The sequence below is a fragment of the Balaenoptera musculus genome, chromosome 14 (assembly GCF_009873245.2).
Source record: "Balaenoptera musculus isolate JJ_BM4_2016_0621 chromosome 14, mBalMus1.pri.v3, whole genome shotgun sequence".
Classification (NCBI taxonomy): domain Eukaryota; kingdom Metazoa; phylum Chordata; class Mammalia; order Artiodactyla; family Balaenopteridae; genus Balaenoptera; species Balaenoptera musculus.
This window is the reverse complement of record NC_045798.1, coordinates 9,003,635-9,029,504: the sequence shown is the minus strand read 5'-3', so window position 1 is coordinate 9,029,504 and position 25,870 is coordinate 9,003,635. Positions and strand designations below refer to the sequence as shown.

Sequence of the window (25,870 nt, the reverse complement as noted above, 5' to 3'; positions counted from 1 at the left end):
CTTGTCTTAAATGTTAGTGAATTTCACAGAGCAGGCTTTCTGCCTATGACTAATGAGAAATGTTATGGAAACGTAACATGCTCCTTCTGGCATTTTAAGTATTAAAACTTAATATCTCAACAACATCCTTCTGAGCATTTGGCATAGATTATAGCACTATTGAAATAATGTGGTTAAATGCCAGCCATTTTTATTGTTTCCTATCTCTGCAAGTGGAAGAATCCAAATCATCAGTGGCCCACTTAACATTGCATAGTATAAATCCTGTTTTCTTTCCCCGTCATGTTGATCCTGATCAGGTTACTACGGACATTGATTTGGAGCCATAACTAAGAAAGGTCCTGTTTAGGCAAAGGAGATTCAAATTATGGCATGTTGCTCTTTGGGGCAATATGATAAAAATGTGTATGCAGAGACAGCCTAGAAAGAGAAAATAAATGGAGATCATTTTTGTTTCTAGGTAGCAGTACTGCCTGCATCGTGGTGCTGGACAGAACTAGCCACCGCTTACACACAGCAAACCTGGGCGACTCAGGCTTTCTGGTTGTCAGGGGTGGTGAAGTTGTGCACCGATCAGATGAACAGCAGCATTACTTCAACACTCCGTTCCAGCTCTCAATCGCACCCCCCGAAGCCGAGGGAGTCGTCTTGAGTGACAGGTAATCTCCCCTTTCTCACCAATAGGTTCCCTCCCATTCCCCTTAACTACAGTGTTGGAGATAGGCATTTTCCATTCTCATGTGAGAAAAGAAGGCACACTGAGGACCTTTTAGTCTGACATCGAAAGATACTGTGCTTGAACTTGATATTTCAGCCAAGTTGAATTCTGATAAACACCTGATAATTTGACAAGACTATGAAAATACTATTTCAGGCTTACAGAATATCAGTTTTTCATACCAAGACCACATGGTACATACAGTTGTATTTGTTAAATTGTGCTGGAGAAATGAGTCATTGTTTGTCTGTGCCATTGCCTATACAAGATTTTGCATACGTTATTAGGGAAGAATGCAAACAGACATCTGCTTTATTTATCAGAATAACTTCCTGATTCTCGGGGCCTCCTATAATATGCATCAAATAGAACTTGCAGTCCCTGCAAAACTTGTCAGGCAAAGTTAACTTTCAGGAAATGGACTCAGAGGTGGTCTGATGGTGCTCTTGACGTGTTCTGTTCTTTTTTTCTTCTGACACCTTCTCTCAGTTCATTTTTAAATTGTCAAGAACTTTTCAGGAAAATCAGTACTTTTTTGAATCAACTTTTACAGTTTATCTTTTCTAAGATCAGAGTACAGAGTAACACTAAAACAGTCTCAGATTTCACTGCCTTTAACAACCTTATAGGGCTTGACACAAACATTGTTGGCAATTCATAAATGTGGTTAAATGGGTAATGAACCTTTTGTAAAAGTAGAAGCATTCTAGCAAGTGCCTATTGTCTCTACTTAATAGTTCTTATTGGGCCAAATCTTAAGTCCAAACTAAGATAAAATGATGATTACTGCCATCTTTTAAACTGGAATGAGCATAGTATATAATTAAGTAGTCAGTATTGCCCATCTATTGCTGACTCCTAGAGAGAGGGAAGCAGTTTTTTACTTTCAGATTAAGGCAGATTACCATAATTGGAAGAAAATTTGATTATAGGCCCTTCTTCAGTTGGCTGTAATGCACATCAATATTAGCCCTATTGGAGTGGGGAGAACTCAGAACCCCAAGGCCTTCGTAGATGTCAAGTTCAGCTAACAGTTTTTGGAGAACAGTGTTTTAATTTTCCTTTACTTGATCCTTGTTATTTTGGCTTCTGAGTGCTAGAGCGGCCCTGCTGTACCTCACACGCTATCTTTGGGACAGTCTGGTCAGGACAGCACTTGGCCTGGCCTGCCAGTGAGGTGGAGGTTGCTTCCCCTGGAGCCCAGAGGCAGCGTGCTAGCATGTGATTTCAGCTCGTGTTTCAGTGCAGTCAAAAGTTTCCAGCAGCACAGTATGTTCAATCAAAATGGGCAAAACTGCAGCTGGCGGAACACCAAGCTCATGGGTGGGAGTGTTGGGAGAAGAGGACGATCTGTCCAATGGCAGTGAGTCTCTCACAGACAGAATAGCAAAGGACACTCCTAGGGAAAGAAAAACCTCAGCATAAAATAGAACTTCCGTGCCAACCTGGTCATTAATCTAAACTTCTAGAATCTGATTAGTTTCCAAAGACTGAGCAAATGTGAAATGTCTTGTATTGTTTCTCTTTATTCCACGGAAGAAATCAACCTGGTTTCTACCAGTTTTACAGTCTTTTTAAAATTTTCTTATTTTTTGGTCTTTTTTGTTTCCCAGCTGCATGTTATCTCCTTAGTTATTAGTCCCTCTTATCTATAAAATATTATATTAAGCTTAACTTACAGATTTCCTTTAGTAGCTGTTCTTAGAAAATGTTTACTGTATAACTGTGTAAGCGAAAGCTAATTTGTTCCTTGCCAAAAGCCCGTCACAGAACTTTTAGATGTGCTGCTGCTTTCCTCAGTCAAGAGAAGATGAACTAGCAATTTCCTCAATTCGCTTTGCATAAATCCCCAGCAGGCATGGGTGGGCTGTTTGTTTTTATGTTTTCTCTTTGCAAATTTTATAACATGTCACTTACACAAGTTTTTCTTTGTTTTTTTTTGTTTTTAATCAAGTTTAGGGTGCTTTGGTTCTGGCCCCTCCATTCTGGGTCAGTGTATGAATTTTTTCCTGGCTCTTGTTCCCTAATTACAAGTGAAAGTAGATTATCAGATATCTCACCTTTCCCTCACCTTGGAGGCTTGGAAGCAGTGGAGCTGGCCTTTGGAAATGGCTGAGAACCAGCCTCTGAGGGGACCATTAACTCTTTGAATATATTTTCTCTTCTCCCCACCTGTGGTTCCCCCCACCCCCCATTCTTATATCTTTTTTCTTATATCTTTTTAAAAGTTTTACACAAAAAGATGTAGTGAAAAATCAAACTTCTGTCCCTACCCCATCCACCCATCCACACATTCTGTCCTCAGAGGCAGCCACTGCCAGATTTATTCTCTGCATATAGAAGCGTCTATATATATGTATCTCTCTCTCTCTCACACACACACACACACACACACAGAGTACCTTCTTCTCTTCATTAACAATATAGTAATGAGTTTTTCCCCAATTTGGAGGGGCAGTTACTTTGTTTCTTCCATTCATTAGATATTACTTGAAGACCTACTCTGTGCCAGGCACACTAATAAATAAGTAACTTGTACATGATGAGCACTTTGTAAGCCTTGGGAGACACACAGTCCTTACTCTACCAGAGTAAGTATGACTTAGTAATACTAATTTGGTATTACTAGTAATATACTAGTAATTACTAGTATTATAGTAAGAAATACCATTGCAGGTATTTCATATGAATTAATTCTTATAGGATTTGCATGCTCTCCTCCATAGTGCTCAGTTATTCCACTATAACACAGCCTCCTGAGAGCCAAATTCAAGCCTGTAGGGAAACTGATGAGTGGAAAGTGAATAAGAGAGGATGGAATTTGGCTCTAAAGAATTAGGAAACAAAGACTCATTTCCACTAGGATTTTAGAGGCATTTTAGTGTCTGACTCAGAGAAGAACCCTTCCGCCTTTTAAACAACATGTGACTAATCATCAAACTCAGTTTTACTTGATAGTTTTAGTTAAGCTTTTGAAATATTTATATCAGAGTTTTCAGTTAATTTTTTTCAAGGTTAGAAATTTCAGAATGGTGGTTTTTATTATTGACTGCTACTATATATTAGTTTTCCTTAAAGCCTCATTACATTGTAGCATCATTCCCATTGGAAACTTTTAACAGTTATCTCTAAAGGGCTCTGTTAACTTTGTCCCTACGCTGTCCTTGTCACAGCCCGGATGCCGCTGATAGCACATCTTTTGATGTCCAGTTAGGAGACATTATCCTGACGGCAACAGATGGACTCTTTGACAACATGCCTGATTATATGATCCTTCAGGAGCTAAAAAAGTTAAAGGTAATTAACTCATAGGTTGGCCTTTGGAAACAGTGACCCTCTCTGGGCAGCTGAGTTTTATTAATTCAATTGCATTATCTCTTTTTGTAGTTTTGGAAAGGACTATTTTGTGAATTTAGGAAAATAAAAATGGTTCTAATCTTTCAAACAATTGTAGATGGAAATAGTCACAGTTGGAGAACTTGAGGGGAAAAGAGGCTTCTCATCCAAGCCTTTATTTAGTAGGGTGGTAAAGGTAGGAAAAGTCCAGATGGGTGATTTTTTTGTTTGTGTTTTCAATGGTATTTTAATGGTATTTAATGGTGTTAGTTGCTGGTTGTCTTTTTCACTCTTTATTCTCCTAGCAAACTCAGCAGGTGTTCAGGCTGGGAAAGATAGGAAATCATCATACCAGAGCCAGCCAAGGGCAGCAGGCAGGTAGGGGCCTTGATGTGATCTGAGCTGTCATCAGTAATGAAACTGTTCAGATTTGGCCCATACAGAGAGTGGAAGGAAGTGAAAACCAGTCTGCATATTCTCCTGGCTTTGTAAAGTACTGACTCTGGGGAAAATTAGTCTTTTCTCATGTTTTTACCACTAACCAGTATGACTTTGAGTAAGTTTCTAAACTTTTTAAGCAATATTTTCCTCACCTGCAAAATGGTGGAGTGGTACAAAAGGCCTGTTTTGTAGGGTTTTGGTAAGGATAAACCAAGACCATGCATTAGAAACCCTTAGCACCACGCCTTGTCTGTGGGGCCTAGTAAAGGTCAGGCGCTTACACGTGCTGGCACTGTGTGGTAACAGAGTGACAAGCAGAAATGACACATTCCCTGCCATTATGGAGCTTACATTCTAGTGGAGGAAGACAGATAATACAGAGAAAGAAAGAATGGCTATAATGGTGGTGGTAAATAAGAAGAAGAAAAATAAAGCAAGGTGAAGGAATAGAGAATAGAGAGGGATTTTCAGTAGGGCAGCTGGCAGCCCTTACTTGGAGAGCACACTGTGCTTGGCCAGGGGTGCATTCCCAAGCAAGGAAACTTTTGAGGTCATCCCGAAGTGCTATCAAAATCCGCCCTTTCAACCCCATCCCATTTTAGCAAGAATGCCTTAAGAATTTCAAGTGGGGAAAAAAAAAACAAATATGAAAATTCAAGGGACTTCCCTCGTGGTCCAGTGGTTAAGACTCCACACTTCCACTGCACGGGGTGTGGGTTTGATCCCTGGTCAGGGAACCAAGATCCCACATGCCGCATGGTGTGGGCAAAAAAAAAAAAAGGAAAATTCAAACTTCAGGACCCAAGTCCATGCAAAGGACTTTCAAATTGACATCTTATGCAGGCAGCACTGGTGATCTCATTCATTTTAGTCGAGGTATAATGTTTCATTGTCTTCTCTAACTGGAATAAAACTTAAATGGTGGAAACTATGATTAGATAAATGTTACTGTCTTAAAAAGTGATGCTTGCAAGTGATGTTTACTGTGTGCAGAAATCATGTGAGGCATTATGGTAAAAATAACTCCCTCATGTTTTCATATTAGAATTCAAATTATGAGAGTATACAACAGACGGCAAGAAGCATTGCTGAGCAAGCTCATGAGCTGGCCTATGACCCAAATTATATGTCACCTTTTGCACAGTTTGCATGTGACAATGGATTGAATGTGAGAGGTAAGCATTCTTTAGGAAAGTCATAGGGACTAACTGGGGACATAGAGGATGGGAGCATTCTGGGCTGTGGGTGAGGCAAACTACAGCACTGGGGTGACACTGCTGAGGTGCCCTCTCCCAGCTGTGAGACTGTGGGAGCAAGGTCAGCAGGCTGTAACGCTGAAGGACAGAGCAAGTGCATGTCATCATGTGTTCCCCACAGAGGTGCCCTTCAGAACTGAATTTAATTGGCTGCAGAGGCAGGTGGAACCTGAAGCCCTTTATTGCTGCCACTGCACTGCTTGGACCTGAGCACCAAAAGCCTCCGAGCTCTTCCTGGAGGGCCTGGACATTCCTAACAGTTTAAACATTCTGCCCTTCACGAGTCTGACATTTCACATCTCCCTTCCTCTGGCTTTGTGGGACTCATTGACAGTATTTGCCTGCCAAATTGCCATGGCAGGTTTTGAAGATGGAAGTAATGTTAGACTGTCCTTGCCTAAAGAGTCTTCCTATCTACTGAGCGATATGTAACTTTGGGAGCAGGCCAAGTAGCTCAGTCTTGGAGCTCAGATGACATGTTGGTGCTAGCATATCAGAACTAGTAGAGTTGGTCAGTTTCTTGCTGGTATAATCTTATGACATGTAAAGCACTTCTTAGCTGTCCAGGAAATATTAAAATAGAAAAAAGCACATGCCATAGCTGTTTGCCAGATTAGAATACAAGACTATTACTAGTTTCAAAACATTGGATATGTTTGTCCAAATTAGGATTGTGGGTATAACATGTAACTTTCTTGTCAGGCAGAATTAATCTTAGCCACATTTTGTCTTTATTGTGATTGCTATAAACAGAGGATGTGGTGGTGGCCATTTTAACAGAGCTGTTGTAAAGGAGCAGGGAAGGTTTTTTTTTTTAAAGCTTCAATTAAATTACATGTAATTTCTTGGTGCGTTTTAACTATTTATCAAATGTTTTTTTTCCTTTTTTCTGCCAGAGTATATTGACAAACCAAACCTGCCTGAAATGCCAGTATTTGTTTCCTAGTACTTATTTATTTAGGCTTACATTTTTTATTGACTTTTCCTTTTAAAATATATAAATACGTTTTCATTTTCATTTTAGGTGGAAAGCCAGATGACATCACCGTCCTTCTTTCAATAGTGGCTGAGTATACAGACTGACTCACCTAGGTGTCAACTCCTGCCTCTCCTTTCATCATCCCAAATTCTCCCCTACCGTGTGTGCTGATCCTGCTGGCAGGACCATGTTTCTTTGCTACTGATCTCAATGGCCAGTGATGTAAGCCTTTTGCCTGTCTTTTTGAGACCCCATTGAGATCTTTGTTGAGAACCACTACTGTCATTCACTAGCTCATATCTGCCAGCAACATTTGAAGAGAATCAAGATTTGAAGATTGGCCTTGACTTCACATTGTCCTTTCCATGATGGGATGGAGGTTTTCAAAGCCAAAATGTCTATTACTTTTCAAAAACGGTTGAAGTATTGAAAATGAGTAATATTGGTAAAGTGAATTCAAAATTGGAATGTGTTAAAGGGATTTTAAAAGTCTAACACAAATTGTATGTTATGGTACATCTACTAGAAACATACGTTATTCATCAAAACATATGTTACACGTGTACTATACAGTCTGTGTTATGATTGGGTGTGGCTTTATGTTTTCATTATAAACTCCTATTTTTCAGGGGCTTATAATCTTGCTCTAAAACATTGCTCTGGATTACAAAATCTTGATCCGGGGAGCTTTTTTTTTGGTTACAAGTTGGAGGAAAAATTCAGTTTAGTTCTATGTATGCAAATGTTTCATGGTTTTTAAAAGATGCTTAATTGTGTTCCTGTGATGAAAGTTTCAGCAGTTTATTGATTACTGCATATCACAGGCTGGTGGCCTGATCTGCAGGGGGGGTTGGGGAGACTCCTTACCAAAAATTTTTAATGGAAACATTATTCAAGGTTATAAAATTCCTCAAAGCCTACAAATTTAATGTTACAGCTGAAATTCCTCCCAGCTATCTGATATGATGCCCCTGTGTGGGAGCTTAAGGACCATAGGCCTGATGGGTTGAGAATGGAACAGCTCTAACTTTGAATTTTGTTGGCCTTTGATGGTCACGCTATACCCCTTGTCTCACTCTCAGACCTGTTGTTAGTAGCCTTGCTTTCTGTAGAGCATGTACCAAATTCAGGGAGTCCCTGTGGAAAGAGCACTGTGGGCAGTGGCACAAGAGTCCACGAGGAAAACTCCTAGTGATGATCTGACATTTGCATTTGCCCTACACAGAAATTTAGGGGTTTCTGAATCAAGCTTAATGTTTACAGTTTCCGAATAGCCATCTTGCAGTGTATAGTTTCCTTATAAAATTACCCCACATTCAGTTTTTCCATTATCTGCAAGCTCAAACTTATTTTTAAGGTTTGTGTACAAGTCGACTGCTGTAAAGATATATATTTTTGGGTCAGTTTTTTTCCTTCATTAACTTCATGGTAGAAAAATATATATACTTAGAAATCCTTAAATTAAAGCCATGTTTTATATATGTCAGGTAACATTGGTGTATAGATGAGAATGCAATTAAACCTAATGAGAATCTACTTGAGAATATAGAAAGTCTCTTTCTCTAAAGGAGATACTTACTCCCTGGTTTATTGCATTAAAACTTACGTTTGAGGTTACCTCAACTTGTTTTAAAAGATTTTGTTTTGTGAATTTGTACTGTATATTTGAGTAACTGTCAAGCTTTTGTTTTATTTAAAATTGTTTAACATGTACCATGTACATGTCATTACTATATTTCAATGCATCATGCTTGTAACAGGCATTTCATTTATAATAAGAATGAGTTATTCATTTGTAAGCCGTTCAGTAATTTATCTACTATTCCTAAATTGGCATAATGTTAGATATCTATTTTGAATCACCTTTAATTACATGTCAGAATGCCTTAACTACCCTAACTTGACAAAACAGAATTCTTTGGTAGAGGAGATGGGGGTGGGGTGGGGGGGTGGAGAGAGACTCTGTTTAAATAATGAGAATCCATTGTGCTGTGATAAAACACAGAAGCGTGAGTGGCAAGTGGCGGGGTATTTATTTTGCACAAACTATTTGCAGTCTCTGTGTATTTAAAAAGTAAAGAAAGTTGCATCCAGAAGGGTTTTGTTGGAAGGAATACATTTACACTTGGGCTGACAACTTCAGTTCTTTTGTTGGGTTTTTAATTATTTCTGGTCAGAGGTATGGAGCCTTATGATCTGGATATATTTTGTATTAATTTTCCAGTGCATACATTTAATTCCTGGTAAGAGCAGTGCTGGTCATGTCACTGGCTTTCTCTGCACTCATCTAAACCCATCAAACACAATCTTCATAAAGGTAGATTGACGGTGTTTTACACAACTCATTTAATCAACTTAGTCTTTTTTGAGAAATGAGCGTTAGAAATTGACAATGTGTTTGTTCCAGGGATGTTGAAAATAGTGGGACAAGAATTGAGTTTCACAGGGGAACTGACTTTGGACCTGGCCTGTAGATTTGGGACACAAAATATTTTCTCTTTTTTTCCCCTGCCCTTTTTGTGTTATGCACTTAATTTTATGACTGCGGGGGTCTGTTGGAGTGCTGCTTAACAAGTAACTCTCCTTCCACTGTCAGTGGTCAGAGGCTGTGTAGTACCCATACTGGAATTTTCCACGTCACAGGACCCAAGTCTTTGTGGGGTGTGCCTGAGATATACCACTTGGTGGGTCTAATTCTGAACTTGACGTGTTAATTGTATTTTAAATCAAGCAGTATAAACACACATATTGATACATTTGCCTCACGTGGTGGACTTTTATAACAAAAGAGAATTTGGATTTCTAATTTACAAATGGCAAATTATTTATCCCTCTCTGGATGCACCAAAGACCAGTAAAGTTTATAGCTTTTCCATCTATATTTATAAAGCAATACTGTATTATAAAAATCAATATTTTTATCACATGCTTGAAATTTTTATTTTGTTCTGTTTTAAAGTGTGCACTCTAAACATATCAGAACCTTATTTCTTCCTGTGAACTTAAGCTGCCTGCGCACAAAAAAGAATTCACCGAATGGATACGCATTAGAGTCCATAGGCTCCTAAAAACTGAAAGAAGAAATGAGGTGGGGAAAACAAGTTACTTGTCCTGAATTACTGTACTGGCTTTACATGGTTGATGGGTACTAAATCACAAAAGAATCCATTCCAGGTGTGTATGTCTGGGAGTTGGGCTGTAACTAGATTAGAAACTAGATTTCAAGCTTTGTATGATGGGCGAGTGTCTTATCCCATCGGTTGCATTCGTTCTGGATAGAATAGTAGCCTTCAGTACCGCCTTCAGTACCACCAACATACCACATCATGTAACAAGGCAGTAATTGTGGGAATTCACTGAGTCAGTTTTGAGTGTTTTGGAGATTGTAAACAAGATTGGCTAGAACTGTAAATGTTTGTACTTCTGATTAAGTTCATGGTTCCTTGTCACCTTATACCAGCTATCTTTGGTAGAAGCTACAGCCTCCAGTTTTCCTGGAAACTATCACATTTTTGCATTTAACAAATTTTGCAATGTCAAAAAACCAAAATCTGCTTATAAAACAAAATGTGAAAGAGAAAACATTTGGATTCTACTGTTTAAAAAAATTAAATTCTTTGCAAAATTGAACTTCCTCAACTAAAAATCGACAGTGTCCATGTCAAAATTTTAACTGTAAGCAGGTAGTTTGTGGCAAAGATGGCTAAATAATGAAGCAAGTCTGAATTTGTGTATACTAATGAGCTGCTTTTTTCTGTTGAGACTATCATTATTTGTCTTACCCAAGAGGCAATGACCTGAATTGGACGTCTGAACTATAACTTATGCAGGAATAGTTCTGTAAATACATTTAAATAAACTGTAAAGATATTTAATAAATATAGTATTTATACTAATCTGTGTACTCCTTTTAATTTGAGTAGTAACAAAATAAGACACTGGCCCTTGACACTGATTTTGTTGGTCCCTATCAGGTCCTCATTTCCAAGCCCCTTAGTCAGTCTAGCAGTGACTCCATACTTTGTAGCTATCATTTCTGTCTTTTACTAGTTTATTCACTAAGGCTCTTTTTCACCAGCTCATTTACTACATCAGTTTAGCTTCCTCAAAAATTCATCAAACTGGATTAATAATTGAATGTAACATATAGATGGTTTCCGAGCTGAGAAGGCTTTTGCATCTTCTAAATGGTATGTGAAGTCAAACAAAAATCTGGTGTCATTTAAATTTAGCATTCTGTATCCAAATTCTAAAATCCAAACTATATACAATTTGACAGTGTAACTATCTTTTACAGACCAGTGCTGCATCTAGGTGATTACTGATGATGATGATGATGCCTTCACAGCCTAAACTGCCCTGGCCCATTTCAGTGAGCGAACCAGAAACTTCATCCTCAGCAAGGAGACCTACAGTTACTCTCGGGTATAGATGTTCTCCGTGTAGTCATCTGCATTTATTAGGAATATGTGAAATTCAGTGTTAGTCATCAGTGTAAGCAAAAAATACATAAATCTTTAGCCTACAATGTGAAATTATGTGGGCATTGCCAGTTTCCAAAAAAAGCTTGATGAAAGCCCAGTTTCATTCACTGAGGAACGTTTTGGGATGAACTTGAGCTTTTATTAGGTTATTGTGGGTAGCTATGACTCATTACCAAGCTACAAGAGCCAAACTCATTCTGGTTTTAGTTTGAACTTTGTTCACAGTTCTAAAGTTTACTAATCCACTCAGCCACCTTTGTCTTATTAATTCCTTACAAAATCTAAAGCACAATTGCTTGCCAGTTAACATTTCCTTGTGATTTGATGGTTTCACAGGCTTAACAATTAAGGTGTTACAAAAGTCTAGTTTGTCAGGTTATAATTGACTCTAAACAGGTTTGGGAGAGGGAGAGGCACACATCCTAAGATGTTATATAACAGTATTTCTGTGCCAGATGTTTTATTCTGTGCAGGTAAGAAGCTAATGCTTAAAGAGGCAAAGAACAGAGACATTCATCTTCCACCTCATTCCCCTCCAAACCCAGGCTTTCTTGGCAGCAGAGGCTGCTGTTCTGTATCAGATAATACAGAAATAATTTTTTGGCATCTCTTCTTTTCTGCATCACACTGCAAAATTTTTAAATCATATTTTTTTACTTAAAATCTTAACAAAATATAACAAGCAATAGACCAAAAAAGTTATGGCATTACATGCATAACTTTTTACTATGTCTGAAAGCACCAAAACTCAAATGTTTGCAATCAAACACAGAAGATACCTGAACTCCACAAGCCATATTGATGCACTCAAAATGGCTGCTAAAGAAAGTTTAAATACCTTTATAAAACTGGTAAAGAAAATGCTAAAACCTCCAGTGTGAATGTGCACTGAATTGAAGAATTCTTTTTTATTTTATTTTTTTTTAAATTTTATTTATTTATTTGGCTGCGTTGGGTCTTCATTGCTCCACGTGTGCTTTCTCTAGTTGCGGTGAGCAGGAGCTACTCTTCATTGCGGTGCACGGGCTTCTTATTGCAGTGGCTTCTCTTGTTGCAGAGCACGGGCTCTAGGCACGCGGGCTTCAGTAGTTGTGGCTCACGGGCTCTAGAGTGCAGGCTCAGTAGTTGAGGCGCACGGGCTTAGTTGCTCCGCAGCATGTGGGATCTTCCCAGACCAGGGCTTGAACCCGTGTCCCCTGCATTGGCAGGCGGACTCTCAACCACTGCACCACCAGGGAAGTCCCTGAATTGAAGAATTCTAATGAGCTTTTTCCCTGCACAGAAAACTCTTCTCCCTCCCAAGAAGCATAATGGATTTAAAGCAAATTACATTTACTTGACAAGCAGCTATTTCTAGATATGGTTGTTGTATAAGAAGATGTTTAGAAAACCAGCAGCCCATTATCCATTTCAAGGAAGTCCAAGACAATATCTTCATAGGCTTAGATGTGAAAATGTGTTTGAGGTGCAAGTGAGCCAGTAAATGGGTCGGGGGCCAGCTCAGCCATCATTAAGTGTTAGAATGTGGAAAAACTGCCATTATTCACGTCCTCTTCACTGTCACTTGCTGTTGCCAGACTGTGGAAAGGGTGGTTGAAGTGTTCTCGTTGGTCAGAAGAAACTGCTCCAAAGAACATGCAAGAAAACTGGAGGGGAAAAAAGTAACTGTACTGTTTATTCAGAGCAATTTAGTGCTCATCAAATACCCCTTTTCAGAAACTCAGCCAAGGTGGTCTCCCTAACTTTAATAGTGATGGTTCATGAAATACCCAGAACCTTCTTGAGTGGCCCAAAACATCCTAAAATAAAACCCTTCCCTGGACTCCAAAGGCACACAGTGTGGGATCAGTGGTCTGCTTCTGACTACCCTGCCCGAGCCACTGAAACTAACACCAGGGACTTCCCTGGTGGTCCAGTGGCTAGGACTCCGCGCTCCCAGTGTAGGAGGCCCAGGTTCAATCCCTGGTCGGGGAACTGGGTCCCACATGCAGCAAATGCAACTAAAGATCCCACATGCCGCAACAAAGTTCCCGTGTCCCGCAACTAAGACCCAGCGCAGCCAAATTAGTTAATTAATTAATTTTAAAAAGAAAGAAAGAAAGAAACTAACACCAAGGCTGTGGGAGACAGAGATAAAGGGAGACTCTGCAGGCCATCCTGCTCGACTCCATCCATCTCCCCTTTCCCTCCTGCTGCTACAGAAGCAGCTACTCCTGACTAGAGCCAGTCCTTCTCTCCCTGTCTCTGACTCCCAGCCCCTCCCATGCCTCTCCTCTACTGGATAAGAATGTCAGCATTTTAAAATAATCAAATGTCTCTCATTAAAATATATAAATAGCCTCATTCCCTTCCTCCCTCCATCCTTACCTCTGCTGTAGAGTTGTCTATACTTGCTTTCTCCATTTTCTCATTCTCCTATTCTTCTGTCCTATCTAAAAAAGCTCCTTACCCCCACACAGAAGCTCTTCTCAAGATGGTCACCAAAAATTGCCAGATCCTTAAGCCAATGACCATTTTCAGTCTCCATCCCACTTGATAGTCACTCTGACACTTTCTTCTCAAACCTTCCTCATGCCGCATTCTCCTGGTTGCTCTTAGACTTTTCAGCTGGCTTGCGCTCTTCTACCCAGCCTTTGAATCAGGGTTTCTCAGCCTTAGCACTACTGACATTTGAGGCCTGATGCTTCTTTGTGGTGGGGGCTGTCCTGCTCATGGGAGGACGTTGAGCCGCATCCCTCGCTTCTGCCCACTAGATGCCAGTAGCACCCTCCTTCCTGAATTGTGACATCCAGAATTGTCTCCAGACACTGCCCAACGTCCCCTGACCCTGGTTAAGAACCACTGCTTTAAATGATGGCAGTACTCTCCCCTGCACCCTCTCCCTAGGAACTTTCATTCACACTGCTGGCAGAAATTACTATGTATGTATATGCCAGGGAGCCTCACAGAATTTGAACTTCATATATCCTACTACCTACTTGATTTTTGCCACTTAACATGTCCAAAATAGAATTCATGATCTTAGTGAGCATTGAACCTGTTGCTCCAAACCTTGATACCTCCTTTTCCCTTAAGCCCCATAACCAATCCATCACAGAGTCCTGCTACTTCTACCTCCTCAATTAGCTGTCTACTTTGGCCACTTCTCTCCATTGCTACTGAATCACACCATCTCTCAGATGCCACAACTGAACTTCCATTCTGGCCTCACTGCACCCCATTCTTCACATAGTAGCTGCAACTAAAGTTATCTTTCAAAAATTCAACTCTGGCAGCCCTCCCTGTTAAAATCCTTCAAATACTTTAAATGCCACAGTACTTTATATGGCCGTTTACATGGCTGTTTACATCTGGCATGAATCGGCACTCACCAGTTACTCTAGTTTCATTCACCCTGTGCCATTGTTTCCCCCTGGCTATCTGCCTGCTAACCACACTGGTCATCCTCCAGTTCCTTAAAACCACCACGCTCCCTCCATCACAGGGGCTTTTGCACATGCCACATATCCACTCAACTCCCCCCTACTACCTTATCCTTTCCAGTTCAGCTCAAACACCAGTTTCAGAGAAGACTTTCTGACCTCCTAGATTAGGTCAGTTCATACCTTAAATCCTCTCAAAGCACCTTAAACTTTTCCTTTATTGAACTTACCACAGGTTTTTAAAAATTATCATATATTTAGTCATGTGACTATTTGTTTAATGTCTATCTCCCTCCTAGTCTATAATCAAGTTTAGGAACCTTTCTTGTTTATTTTGCACACCATTGTATACCCCACATCTACAACACAAGGCCCTCAACAAATACCTGTGGGAGTTGCATGGTAGGTAGCAAGAATGAATAAATGAATGATCCCTGTTCTTGGCTCATCCTCACACATCAGAAGGTGAAGATGCCCTCTGGATGGGGCAGTTCTGACAGCAGCTGTTGAACCCTTGCTCCAGATGAAACACCCCAAATTAGCTGTGATATAGCCTGCGGTAGGCAGAATGATGGCCTGCCCTCGCCCCCAAAGATGTCCACGTCTTAATCCCAGGAGCCTGTGAATATGTTATATCACATGGCAAAAGGGAATTAAGGGGGCTTCCCTGGTGGCGCAGTGGTTGAGAGTCTGCCTGCCAATGCAGGGGACACGGGTTTGAGCCCTGGTCTGGGAGGATCCCACATGCCGCGGAGCAACTGGGCCCGTGAGCCACAACTACTGAGCCTGCGCGTCTGGAGCCTGTGCTCCGCAACGAGAGGCAGCGACAGAGGCCCGCGCACCGCGATGAAGAGTGGCCCCCGCTCGCCACAACTAGAGAAAGCCCTCGCACAGAAACGAAGACCCAACACAGCCATAAATAAATAAATAATTTTTTTTTTTTTTTAAAAAAGGGAATTAAGGTAGCAAATGGAATAAAGTTGCTAATCAGTGACCTGGACTATCCAGGTGGGCCCAGTGGACTCACAGGGATCATTAAATGTGAAAAGCAGAGACGAATCAGCATCAGAGTGAAGCAATGTGAAAAGGACTTGACCGGCCCTTGCTGGTTTTAAAGCTGGAAGGAAACCACAATCAAAGAATGCAGGTGATCTCAAGAAGATAGGAAAGGCAAGAAAGCAGATTCTTCCCTAGCGTCTCCGCAAAGGAACACAGCCTTGCCAACACCTTGATTTTAGCTCTGTGAGAAGATTTTGGACTTCTGAACTGTAAGCTAATTCGTGCTGTCTTAAGCCACTGAATTTGTGGTAATTTGTTATAGCAGCAATAGGAAACTAATACACTGGCTTTGATTTTAATTGGAGGCATAGTCTCAGTTGCCTCTGAAGAGTCTAGTGTTAACCAAGGTCAAGATCCAAAGGCTGGAATTGACCTAATGATAGCATCTGTGTCTGTTCAGTGTATAATATCATGTGCAAATAGCTCTTCATAATGCTTATTGTGCTATATTAAACTAAAAACCTACTAGTTTACTTTGGACTTTGAGAGCTGCCCTGAATTTGCCATTGACTTAAGGTAAATGTCATTTGCTACCCCCTCTTTTCCCTACCTACTCTTTGGCCTTTAAATCTTTCATGGCTGGATGATCAAGCCCTTTCCTGGTATATAACAGTCTTCTAATGGAGAAAGTTTATGAATGGCCATACAACTTGGAATTAGTCCAAGTCCTATACAAATTGGGTAAGAAGATAAATTATTATAAAAATTTAAAAATAATATTCATATTCTCTTAAAAATAGAACTACCATACAATCCAGCAATTCCACTCCTGGGTATTTTTCAGAAAAAAAAACAAAAACGCTAACTCAAAAAGATATCTGCACCCCTGTGTTCATTGCAGCATAATTTATAATAGCCAAGATATAGAAGCAACCTAAGTGTCCACCGATAGAGGAATGGATAAAGAAGATGTGGTGTGTGTACACAGTGGAATATCACTCAGCCACAAAAAAGAATAAAATCTTTGCCATTTGCAACAACATCAATGGACCTAGAAGGTATTATGTTCAGTGAAATAAGTCAGAGAAAGACAAATACAGTGTGATTTCACTTATATACGGAATCTAAAAAGCAAAACAAATGAACAAACGTAACAAAGCAGAAACAGACTCATAGATACAAAGAACAAACAGGTGGTTGCCAGAGGGGAGGGGTGTGGGGGGATGAGTGAAATAGGTGAGGGAGATTAAGAGGTACAAACTTCCAGTTATAAAATAAATGAGTCATGGGGATGAAATGTACAGCATGGGGAATACAGTCAACAATATTATAATAACTTTGTATGGTGACTTTGGTCTTTGAAAACTGCACTAAATTTGCTATTGACTTATGATCATTTTGTAATGTATAGAAATATCAAATCATTATGTTCTGTACCTAGAACTAACATAGTGTTGTAGGTCAATAATACTTCAATAAAAAATATGATAATAATATAGATATTTCCCCCATTTTGGTGCCCCTGAGAGCTGTGTATAACTTATTGAAAATCCACAATGGAAAAAAATATTGGTCATTTGAATATTAGAATATAGTAATACTCCTCTACAATAGTTTAATTTTGAAAATCCCCTTTCCCAAAGTAGAATACTACCATATTATTTATTTGTTTAAATAAGGTGAATTAAAATTGATTTCATTTTGGAATTTTGTGATACTACTTGAGGGATTTAAAAAACTTTCTTAGGCTGTCCCAAACCGGGGCTGAAGGTTTGCCAACCACTGGCTATGCACTAGGAATACAGAGATGAGTAAGACTCAGGCCTGCCCTTGATGAGCTCACAATCTACCTAGTGGAGTAACAAGCATATTTATTAAATTATTACGTGACATTAATAATGAATAAAACAAACAAAATGATTTGATTAGAATGAGAAGACTTCAAAAAGAGACGTATCACTTGAGCTGGGCTTTGAAGGGTGGGTAGGGGTTTGAACAGTGAAAAAAGGAATACTATCACCCCAGACTGTAGGAGCAATAGTATGAACAAAAGTAGAACACAAAAGCATTTGCTGAATGTTTCCACTAAGATCAGGAACTAAGCAAGCATGCCCACTCTCTCCACTGTTAATGTTGTACTAGAGATTATGTGCTAATACAACTGAACAAAAGAGTCAGTTGGAGAGATTAAAGAAGAAATGAAACTATCTCTATATAAAAATGACATATAGCGTGTCTGGAAACCCTGAGAGAATCAATGATAAAACTAATGGAAACAATAAAATAATTCAGAAGGGTAATAGGATATAAAACTAACACCAAAAAAACAGTAGCCTTCATATACTCAAACAATAGGCAGTCAGAAAACATAATGGTAGAGGAAACTATTCACAATAGCAATACAAAAGGTTAATTACTTAGGAATAAACTTAAATGTGTAAATGTATATGAGAAACATTTTAAGACACTCCTGAGAAACACAAAAATAGACCTGAACAAGTGGAAATATATTGCCTGTGTTTGGATAGAATGACTCAACATCATAAAGGTGTCACTTAACATCCCCAAGTTAACAGAAATTTAAGGAAATCCCAATTAAAAAAATACCAATAGACTTTTTCTGGAGCTAGATAAGTTGATATTAAAGTTCAAGTAAAAAATACACATTCAGGAATAGCCAGGAAAAACTGACCAAATCTACAAAGGGATACTAACTCTACCAGACATTAAAACATACTGTGAAGGGCTAGAACTGGACCTCAGGGGAGGAAATGAGAAGATTTTATTAAATACCCTAGGGAAAGTCCCTGAATGCCATTCCAAGGAGTTTAGGTGAAATCCTATGGGAGAAGCAGAATGATCCAAGAGACAATAAAAGCAGGAGAGTGATGTATAACAATAACTAACATTTAATGAGCACTGACCATGTGCCAGCTCCATGTATTACCCCAATTAATTTTCACAACAATTCAATTGGGTAGCATTATTATTATTCCCATTTTACTAACAGAAAGAAAACTGAAGCAAAGATAAGTAACTTATCCAAGTTACACAGCTAATAAGTGGCAAGACAGAGATTCCAACCCAGAAACTCTAGAGCCAGTGCTCTGGAGTCCTATATCTCACTGTAAATATAAGGTCTCAAAAGAATCTTCTGGTACACTGTGGAGGAAACCAGAGTGGAGGAGAATGGAGGCATGGAGGTCAATCGGAAGGCTCACCGTAGTTCAGATAGACGATGATAATGGTCTAAATTATTATTGTATTTATTTATTTATTTATTTATTTATGGCTGTGTTGGGTCTTCGTTTCTGTGTGAGGGCTTTCTCCAGTTGCGGCAAGCGGGGGCCACTCTTCATCGCGGTGCGCGGGCCTCTCACTATCGTGGCCTCTCTTGTTGGGGAGCACAGGCTCCAGATGCGCAGGCTCAGTAGTTGTGGCTCACAGGCCTAGTTGCTCCGCAGCATGTGGGATCTTCCCAGACCAGGGCTCGAACCCGTGTCCCCTGCATTGGCAGGCAGATTCTCAACCACTGCGCCACCAGGGAAGCCCTGGTCTAAATTATTTACCCATAATGTAATTTCATTTTTGCAGGAGTTAAGGCAAATAATTCCCTTTAAAAATAGAACTTTCTTTTTAGAATTTAGAATTTAAGTGACATGATAGGAAATTTGAAGAAAAGAGTGCTGTAATGGTACTCATGGAGCTTACAGCTCTAAATGTCACCTTGCCTAGTGAGGAAATTGGCAATCTTAGTGAATTTCAGGGAAGTGAAGCAGCAGGAAAATGTGTTCCTGTTGCTGCCTGCGAAAAAGTAAGCACGATATGTGTGACCAAAAAACAGGACGAGGAAAATGTTTCTGTATAATGAAAAGACAGATTTCAGTTTTCACTTTATGGCCAAGCTAGTAATTCACGAGAAGAGAAAATTGCCATAAGTGCCAGGCATATAACCGGTATTCAATAAACACTGTGGCATCAAACTGAATAATAAGTGGAGTTTACTATCCAATTTTACTACCCTAAAAGTCTTCATACAGTGAAAGTAGTGACTTTTAGTAATATTATTTCTCCTTAGAGTTATTTCTAACTCTAAGAAACTCGTATTTCCAAACCAATAATAATAACAGCAGAACAAGCTTGAATAAAACATTAATATAAACATGTAAAACAGGGACTATCATTATTTGATACTTCTAATAAATTATGTTTATCTTCAGTTCAGTGGATTTCTTAAGGTTTAACACTATAGCATTTTGTGAAGTTTATCATCCATCTAGTAAAATGTTGGTGACATAATAATGTTCTTAACTGGGACACCACTATGAAGGAATTTGTGATGTTTGTTGTGATGAAATTTACATTTGTACTACCATGAATAAAGGATTTCCCAACCAAACTTGAAAAATAAAATTAGAAGGACATGTATTTTAGAAAACAAAGTATATGACTTTAGCATATTATTTGTATTCAAAGATAAGTATGCTATAAGAAATCATAATTTATTCTTTAAAAGAAGTGACTCAAATTTCTATTTGAATATACTTTGTTAGAATTACTCAATGAGCAATTTAACTATTTTGTATTGACATTCTGTAAATCAGCCTTTTCTCCATGTCAGACTGGTTTCACCTCTCCCCTATCAAAAAATAATAAAATTAATTTCCCGGATATTGGGGGTGGGCTGAGGCAGGGAGATTGCAAAGGGAGACGGATGATGAGAATTCTTGACTGAGATGCAGTTGTGTCTCAGTGCTTTTCTTTTACCTTCCTGAGGTATGAAGATCCTGGCACTTCCTCCGTGTCACTGACACTGCTTTCTGGTACTTCACTAATGTCTCCGTTTGCTCTTTCCGTTAAAGGGATGCCACAGTTTTCCAATGAAGAGATGTTCGTGCAAGTCTCAGAATAAAGCCTTTTGGGTACTGCTTTTCTCGAGATATACTCTGCATCCTTGCTGGTTACATTTTTACCAGCCTCTGAATTTGAATCTATCAGCTCTGACCTGTGGTATTAATAGAGATTAAATGAATGAACTGTTTACTCTGAAAGATATATTTTTATATAACTAATGGATCAATATGGGATGACAATAACACTGGTTTAGGGAATACACTGAAATAACATTGAACTAACTGTTGAAAGTTAAGATTTACATACACGATTATTTAGAAATTCTCTTGACAGATTCAAATTTTTCAGTAAAGCAACCCAATGTGTATGAGACAATCTTGTGACACTGTAATAGGGCAAAGTTAGCAAAAAGTCAAATAAATTACAATATATCTGTATGATAAAATTGTACAGAGTCATTAAAAATCATGTTTCCAAGTTATTATCAGCAATACTGGAAAATGTTCACAATATAATATTTTGTGGGAAAAAACAGAATACAAAACTACATATGCTATATGACCCAATCTTGTTTTAAAATGCAACTGTATGCAAAATTAAAAGTCTGAAAGAAAACACAGTGTGCCAAACATTAACAGTGGCTATCACTAGATGGTAAAATTGTTGGTGTTTTTTAATTTATTCTTTGTACTTTCCTGCATTTTCCAAATTTCCCATAGTAAGTTTATGTTACTTTTACAGTGAAGCACCTTCCACCAAAAAAAAAGTTATTAAGAGACAAAAGGGGGAGCTCCCTGGTGGTCCAGCGGTTAGGAACCGGTGCTTTCACTGCCGTGGCCCAGGTTCAATCCCTGGTTGGGGAACTGAGATCCCTCAAGCCGCGCAGCACAGCCAAAATTAAAAAAAAAAAAGAGAGAGAGAGACAAAAGGGGAAAAAAGAAAGAAAAGCAATGGCTGTTTCTCTCTCTAAGAAAGAGAGTTCTGGGTAGTGAATACAAACTTTCCTGTGAACCTTAACACTATATCACTCCTAAAAAACAACTACCGAAAATGGAAATGAGTTTTAGGTAACGACAAAGATAAACCAGGCAGTCCTGTTAAGTTGTGATCATAAGAGAAAAAGCAAATATCTAGTGAAAGATGGGTGATATTTCTCTGTTACAGTTAGGTCTTCCTGGAGCTTTCCTGATTCAGTTAAAATTTCTGATCTTCTAATGTTTTCATCCTCAATTGTTTCCTAAATGAATGCCATTGAATTATTTCAGAATAAGACTGCAATGGCTTTATCCCAACCAATAAAGACGTTAAAACATGGCCTTACCTTTTTCGTTTTTGTGAAAGATACAGTGATTGTGGAGAAGACTCTCTACTTGGCTCATCAGCTAATGTAGCCAAAATAAAGTTGGCTTCCAATAACATATCGTCAATACTTAAAGCCATGGGTCTAAAAAAGGCAAAGTCAGAGCAAACATCACACTCATCACACTCACACTCATTTTCTGATGGACATTGGGAAAACATTAAAAAATGATTCTTAATTTTGGAGTAAAAAGAAACAGTAAAAGTCTTGTCTTTTCACAAATTGAGACAGTCCTAAGAACTAAAAGGGTCCTTAGAAATCATCACATCCAATTTCATAAAACACATTCATCCTAGCCCAATCTCTCTGAAATTTTAGTTCTGAAATATCATATAAAGTACCATAGTTTCATAGAGATTTAACTTGTTTAAGCCATGTATAATTTTCTAATTCGGCAATTTATTCAGTATGTCAAGTTTATAAATGTTTTTACTCTTCAGAATAATATATCTTTCTAAATCAAGTTACCAATAAAAAGAACTCTAGGTTATGACACCTTTCAAAATTTTAGTTTGATAAGTGTTGCTAGTAAAGTTAAGGAATTCCTGAGGTGTGAATTAATTTCAAAGTGAACCAAAGGGTTTTATTATTAATGTATGACAAAAGAAAAAGAAACAAACTCAGAAATTTCCCAAGGACCTACTTCCCAGGAAAATCAAAATGAATGGCTATAGGAGCATGTGTAGCTTCTGAAAATGTCAGCATTCCCTGAAAGGAAAAAAAGGGGAAAAATGTGAAATCTTTATTAAAAATTGCCATTGATAATTCTATTTGAACACAAATTTTGGCTTACCTTCAGTTCTTTGAAGCAAAATGTTATTTCAGTGTCAACTCCAATTTGGAAGAAGTCAAACTCATCTGGCCCAACAAACATCTCACTGTATACAGAATTGGTCAAATCTGCTCAATGTTATAGGAAAGTAAAGAATAAAATTAGTTCCAGAGGTATTTGTTAAATTTTGATAAGAAAATATAAGCATAAGTGATAAGTTAAAAATAGCCACAAGGGCTTCCCTGGTGGCGCAGTGGTTGAGAATCTGCCTGCCAATGCAGGGGACACGGGTTCGAGCCCTGGTCTGGGAAGATCCCACACGCCGCGGAGCAACTAGGCCCGTGAGCCACAATTACTGAGCCTGCGCGTCTGGAGCCTGTGCTCCGCAACAAGAGAGGCCGCGACAGTGAGAGGCCCGCGCACCACGATGAAGAGTGGCCTCCACTCGCCACAACTAGAGAAAGCCCTCGCACAGAAACGAAGACCCAACACAGCAAAAATAAATAAATAAATAAAATTAAGAAGTGTTGTAAGAAAGGTTTAATTAAAAAAAGAAAAAAAAATTCTGATTCCTAGGCAACATTCTAGACCAATTAAAAATAATAATAATAATAATATTTCATTCATTAAGAAATATTCACATTTTCTGCCCTATATATTTGCCATCTGGAATATCTTACATTTCTAACTTAAAGTTACTTTTCCTTTTTATGTGGTCAAAGATCATCTCAACTGGATTGCTGACCTCTTAATTTTTCTTTATGCTAAATACAAAGGATGAGAAATAGACCTTAAAATTTTAACTGAAAAAATATTTTTCTCAGTAACCATTCTAATTTTATTTTTTTAATAAATTTATTTATTTGTTTATTTATTTATTTTTGGCTGCGTTGGGTCTTCATTGCTGCGTGTGGGCTTTCTCTAGTTGCGGCGAGCAGGGGCTGCTCTTCCTCACGGTGCACAGGTTTCTCATTGCAGTGGCTTCTCTTTGTTGCAGAGCACAGGCTCTAGGCACGCGGGCTTCAGTAGTTGTGGCACTCGGGCTCAGTAGTTGTGGCTCGTGGGTTAGTTCCTCTGCGGCACGTGGGCTCTTCCCGGACCAGGGCTCGAACCCATGTCCCCTGTATTGGCAGGTGGGTTCTTAACCACTGTGCAACCAGGGAAGTCTCATTCTCCTAATTTTAAAACAATCTGAATTTCAAAGCCAAGTATTTTAATTACTGATTGTGACAAATTTCTCAGGTCTCTTAAAAATTTTAATGATCTTTCTACATTTTACTGCCTTTTAGACAAGAAAAAGTATTATGTCACTAATATTTGCTGTATAACCGTACAGTAATCAGGAAAGCCAGGAAGTAATATTCCATCAAAGCACAGTGACAGATGTAATCCTTACCCATTGATTCCTCATTAGAACTCTTAATGCAAACGTTCAGTGGAGTAACAGCAAGAGTAACTTCCTCTTGACTCGATGTAAAAAGAACAATTGCCTCAGCAAGCACTCTATAAAATGTAAGGAACAGTAGTACATTATTTGAAGAACAAACAGAAAGAAATTATCATATTAAATGGGACTCATCTTTAACCTGGAAATAAATAGGTTAATTGTCCTGGATTTAGAAAAATCTACCCAAAAAACCTATCTTCATTCTTCTATATGAGCTGCTATATTTTTAGTATATCTTAAAATTACAATATTAGGAATCCCCTGGCAGTCCAGTGGTTAGGACCCGGCGCTTTCACTGCTGGGGGCTGGGATCAATCCTTGGTCGGGGAACTAAGATCCTGAAAGCCGCTCGGCTGCGGCCAAAAAAAAAGAAAGAATTACAACAACATTTGAAGGCCAAGAGAATAGCAAAATATATTCTAAGTAAAACATGTGAAAACTGCAGAATAAACCAAACACTAGAATAAAATATCTTTAATTCTATTCTTTCACATACCCAATACATTTTTTAACAAAAATGACCTGGGATCATACTCCTAAGGGAGATACTAGAAAATGGAGATGTTCAAACAGAACTGGGGTGAACTATGCTGGAGACGCAGTCGAGGGGTAGAGGTTTACAAGCAGTCTGCTGCCTGTATTCTCTTTCCCTTTGTCACTTGTCCTAGATTATTAACTATTTCTTTCAAGGTTGTCCTGACATCCCAAATGCCCTTTCATCCTGGGCTCCCTTTTTTAAAACACCTTTATTGAGATATAATTCACGTTCTACACAATTCACAGATTTAAAATTGTTTGATTTGCATTTCCCTAACAACAAATGGTGTTGATCATCTTTTCATGTGCTTGTTGGCCATTTGCATACGTTCTTTGGAAAAATGTCCATTCAAATCCTTTGCCCATTTTTTAGTTAGGTTATTTATTATCTTTTTATTATTGCATTAAAAGTTCTGGCCTATTTTTTGTTTGTTTTGTTTTGTTCTTCATTGCTGCGCACAGGCTTTCTCTAGTTGCGGTGAGCCGGGGCTACTCTTTGTTGTGGTGCGCGGGCTTCTCATTGTGGTGGCTTCTCTTGTTGTGAAGCACGGGCTCTAGGCACGTGGGCTTCAGTAGCTGTGGCACGTGAGCTCAGTAGTTGTGGCTCACGGGCTCTAGAACGCAGGCTCAGTAGCTGTGGCACAGGGGCTTAGCTGCCCCACAGCATGTGGGATCTTCCCGGACCAGGGCTTAAACCCGTGTCCCCTGAATTGGCAGGCGGATTCTTAACCACTGCACCACCAGGGAAGCCCTGGCCTATTTTTTAAATTGAGGTGAGGTCAGATAAAAATGAGATTCTTAGAATTTCTGTAATGTTAGTGTTAACCTGCCACTAGACATTAGATTAGCAGAGTTTCTCGATGCCAAAATGTCAGGAACACCTACCAAATTAATCTGGAAACTTTTCCAGTGTTAAGGGAGAGGTGTTGTACAAGATACTAAACAACCTGATACCAAAAATGACAACATGAATGTGCAATTCAAAAAGGAAGAAAAATACAAATTGCTAATAAATATATGAAAAGATGCTCAAACTCCCTAGTAATAAAATAAACACCAAAAAAATGACTTTTTTTTTTATATATATATAAAAAAAAGACTATGTCTTCCATAATAGGAGTTTCCTTCTCTCTTTCCCTCTCTCTCTCTCCCTCTGGTTACCAGGTGCCATGTTGTGAGGACAATCGGCCAGCCTGCATGGTGAGGAACTGAGGCCTACCAGCAACCACATGGGTGAGCTTAGAAGCTGACTTTCTGAGGCCTCC

The 25,870-nt window shown here is 38.9% G+C and overlaps 2 protein-coding genes across 3 annotated transcripts in view; one reads left to right on the top strand and one right to left on the bottom strand.

Moving 5' to 3' along the window:
• The window catches only part of PPTC7 (protein phosphatase targeting COQ7), a 39,848-nt gene extending 30,976 nt beyond the window's left edge, over positions 1 to 8,872 (top strand). Inside the window, exons 3-6 of one of the 2 annotated variants that reach the window (XM_036874157.1) lie at positions 461 to 659; positions 3,892 to 4,015; positions 5,541 to 5,670; positions 6,776 to 8,872. In XM_036874157.1, the coding sequence (XP_036730052.1) occupies positions 461 to 659; positions 3,892 to 4,015; positions 5,541 to 5,670; positions 6,776 to 6,834 (512 nt within the window). In that variant the 3' untranslated portion in view covers positions 6,835 to 8,872. The remainder of the gene's footprint in view (positions 1 to 460; positions 660 to 3,891; positions 4,016 to 5,540; positions 5,671 to 6,775) is intronic. The other variant, XM_036874158.1, reaches the window with a different exon arrangement.
• A 2,177-nt stretch (positions 8,873 to 11,049) lies between these two features.
• The window catches only part of RAD9B (RAD9 checkpoint clamp component B), a 30,427-nt gene continuing 15,606 nt past the window's right edge, over positions 11,050 to 25,870 (bottom strand). Inside the window, exons 6-11 of the mRNA XM_036823374.1 lie at positions 24,018 to 24,124; positions 22,643 to 22,749; positions 22,493 to 22,557; positions 21,811 to 21,933; positions 20,403 to 20,640; positions 11,050 to 11,841 (exon numbers count right to left, since the gene is read on the bottom strand). Coding sequence (XP_036679269.1) covers positions 11,740 to 11,841; positions 20,403 to 20,640; positions 21,811 to 21,933; positions 22,493 to 22,557; positions 22,643 to 22,749; positions 24,018 to 24,124 — 742 coding nt within the window. The 3' untranslated portion in view covers positions 11,050 to 11,739. The remainder of the gene's footprint in view (positions 11,842 to 20,402; positions 20,641 to 21,810; positions 21,934 to 22,492; positions 22,558 to 22,642; positions 22,750 to 24,017; positions 24,125 to 25,870) is intronic.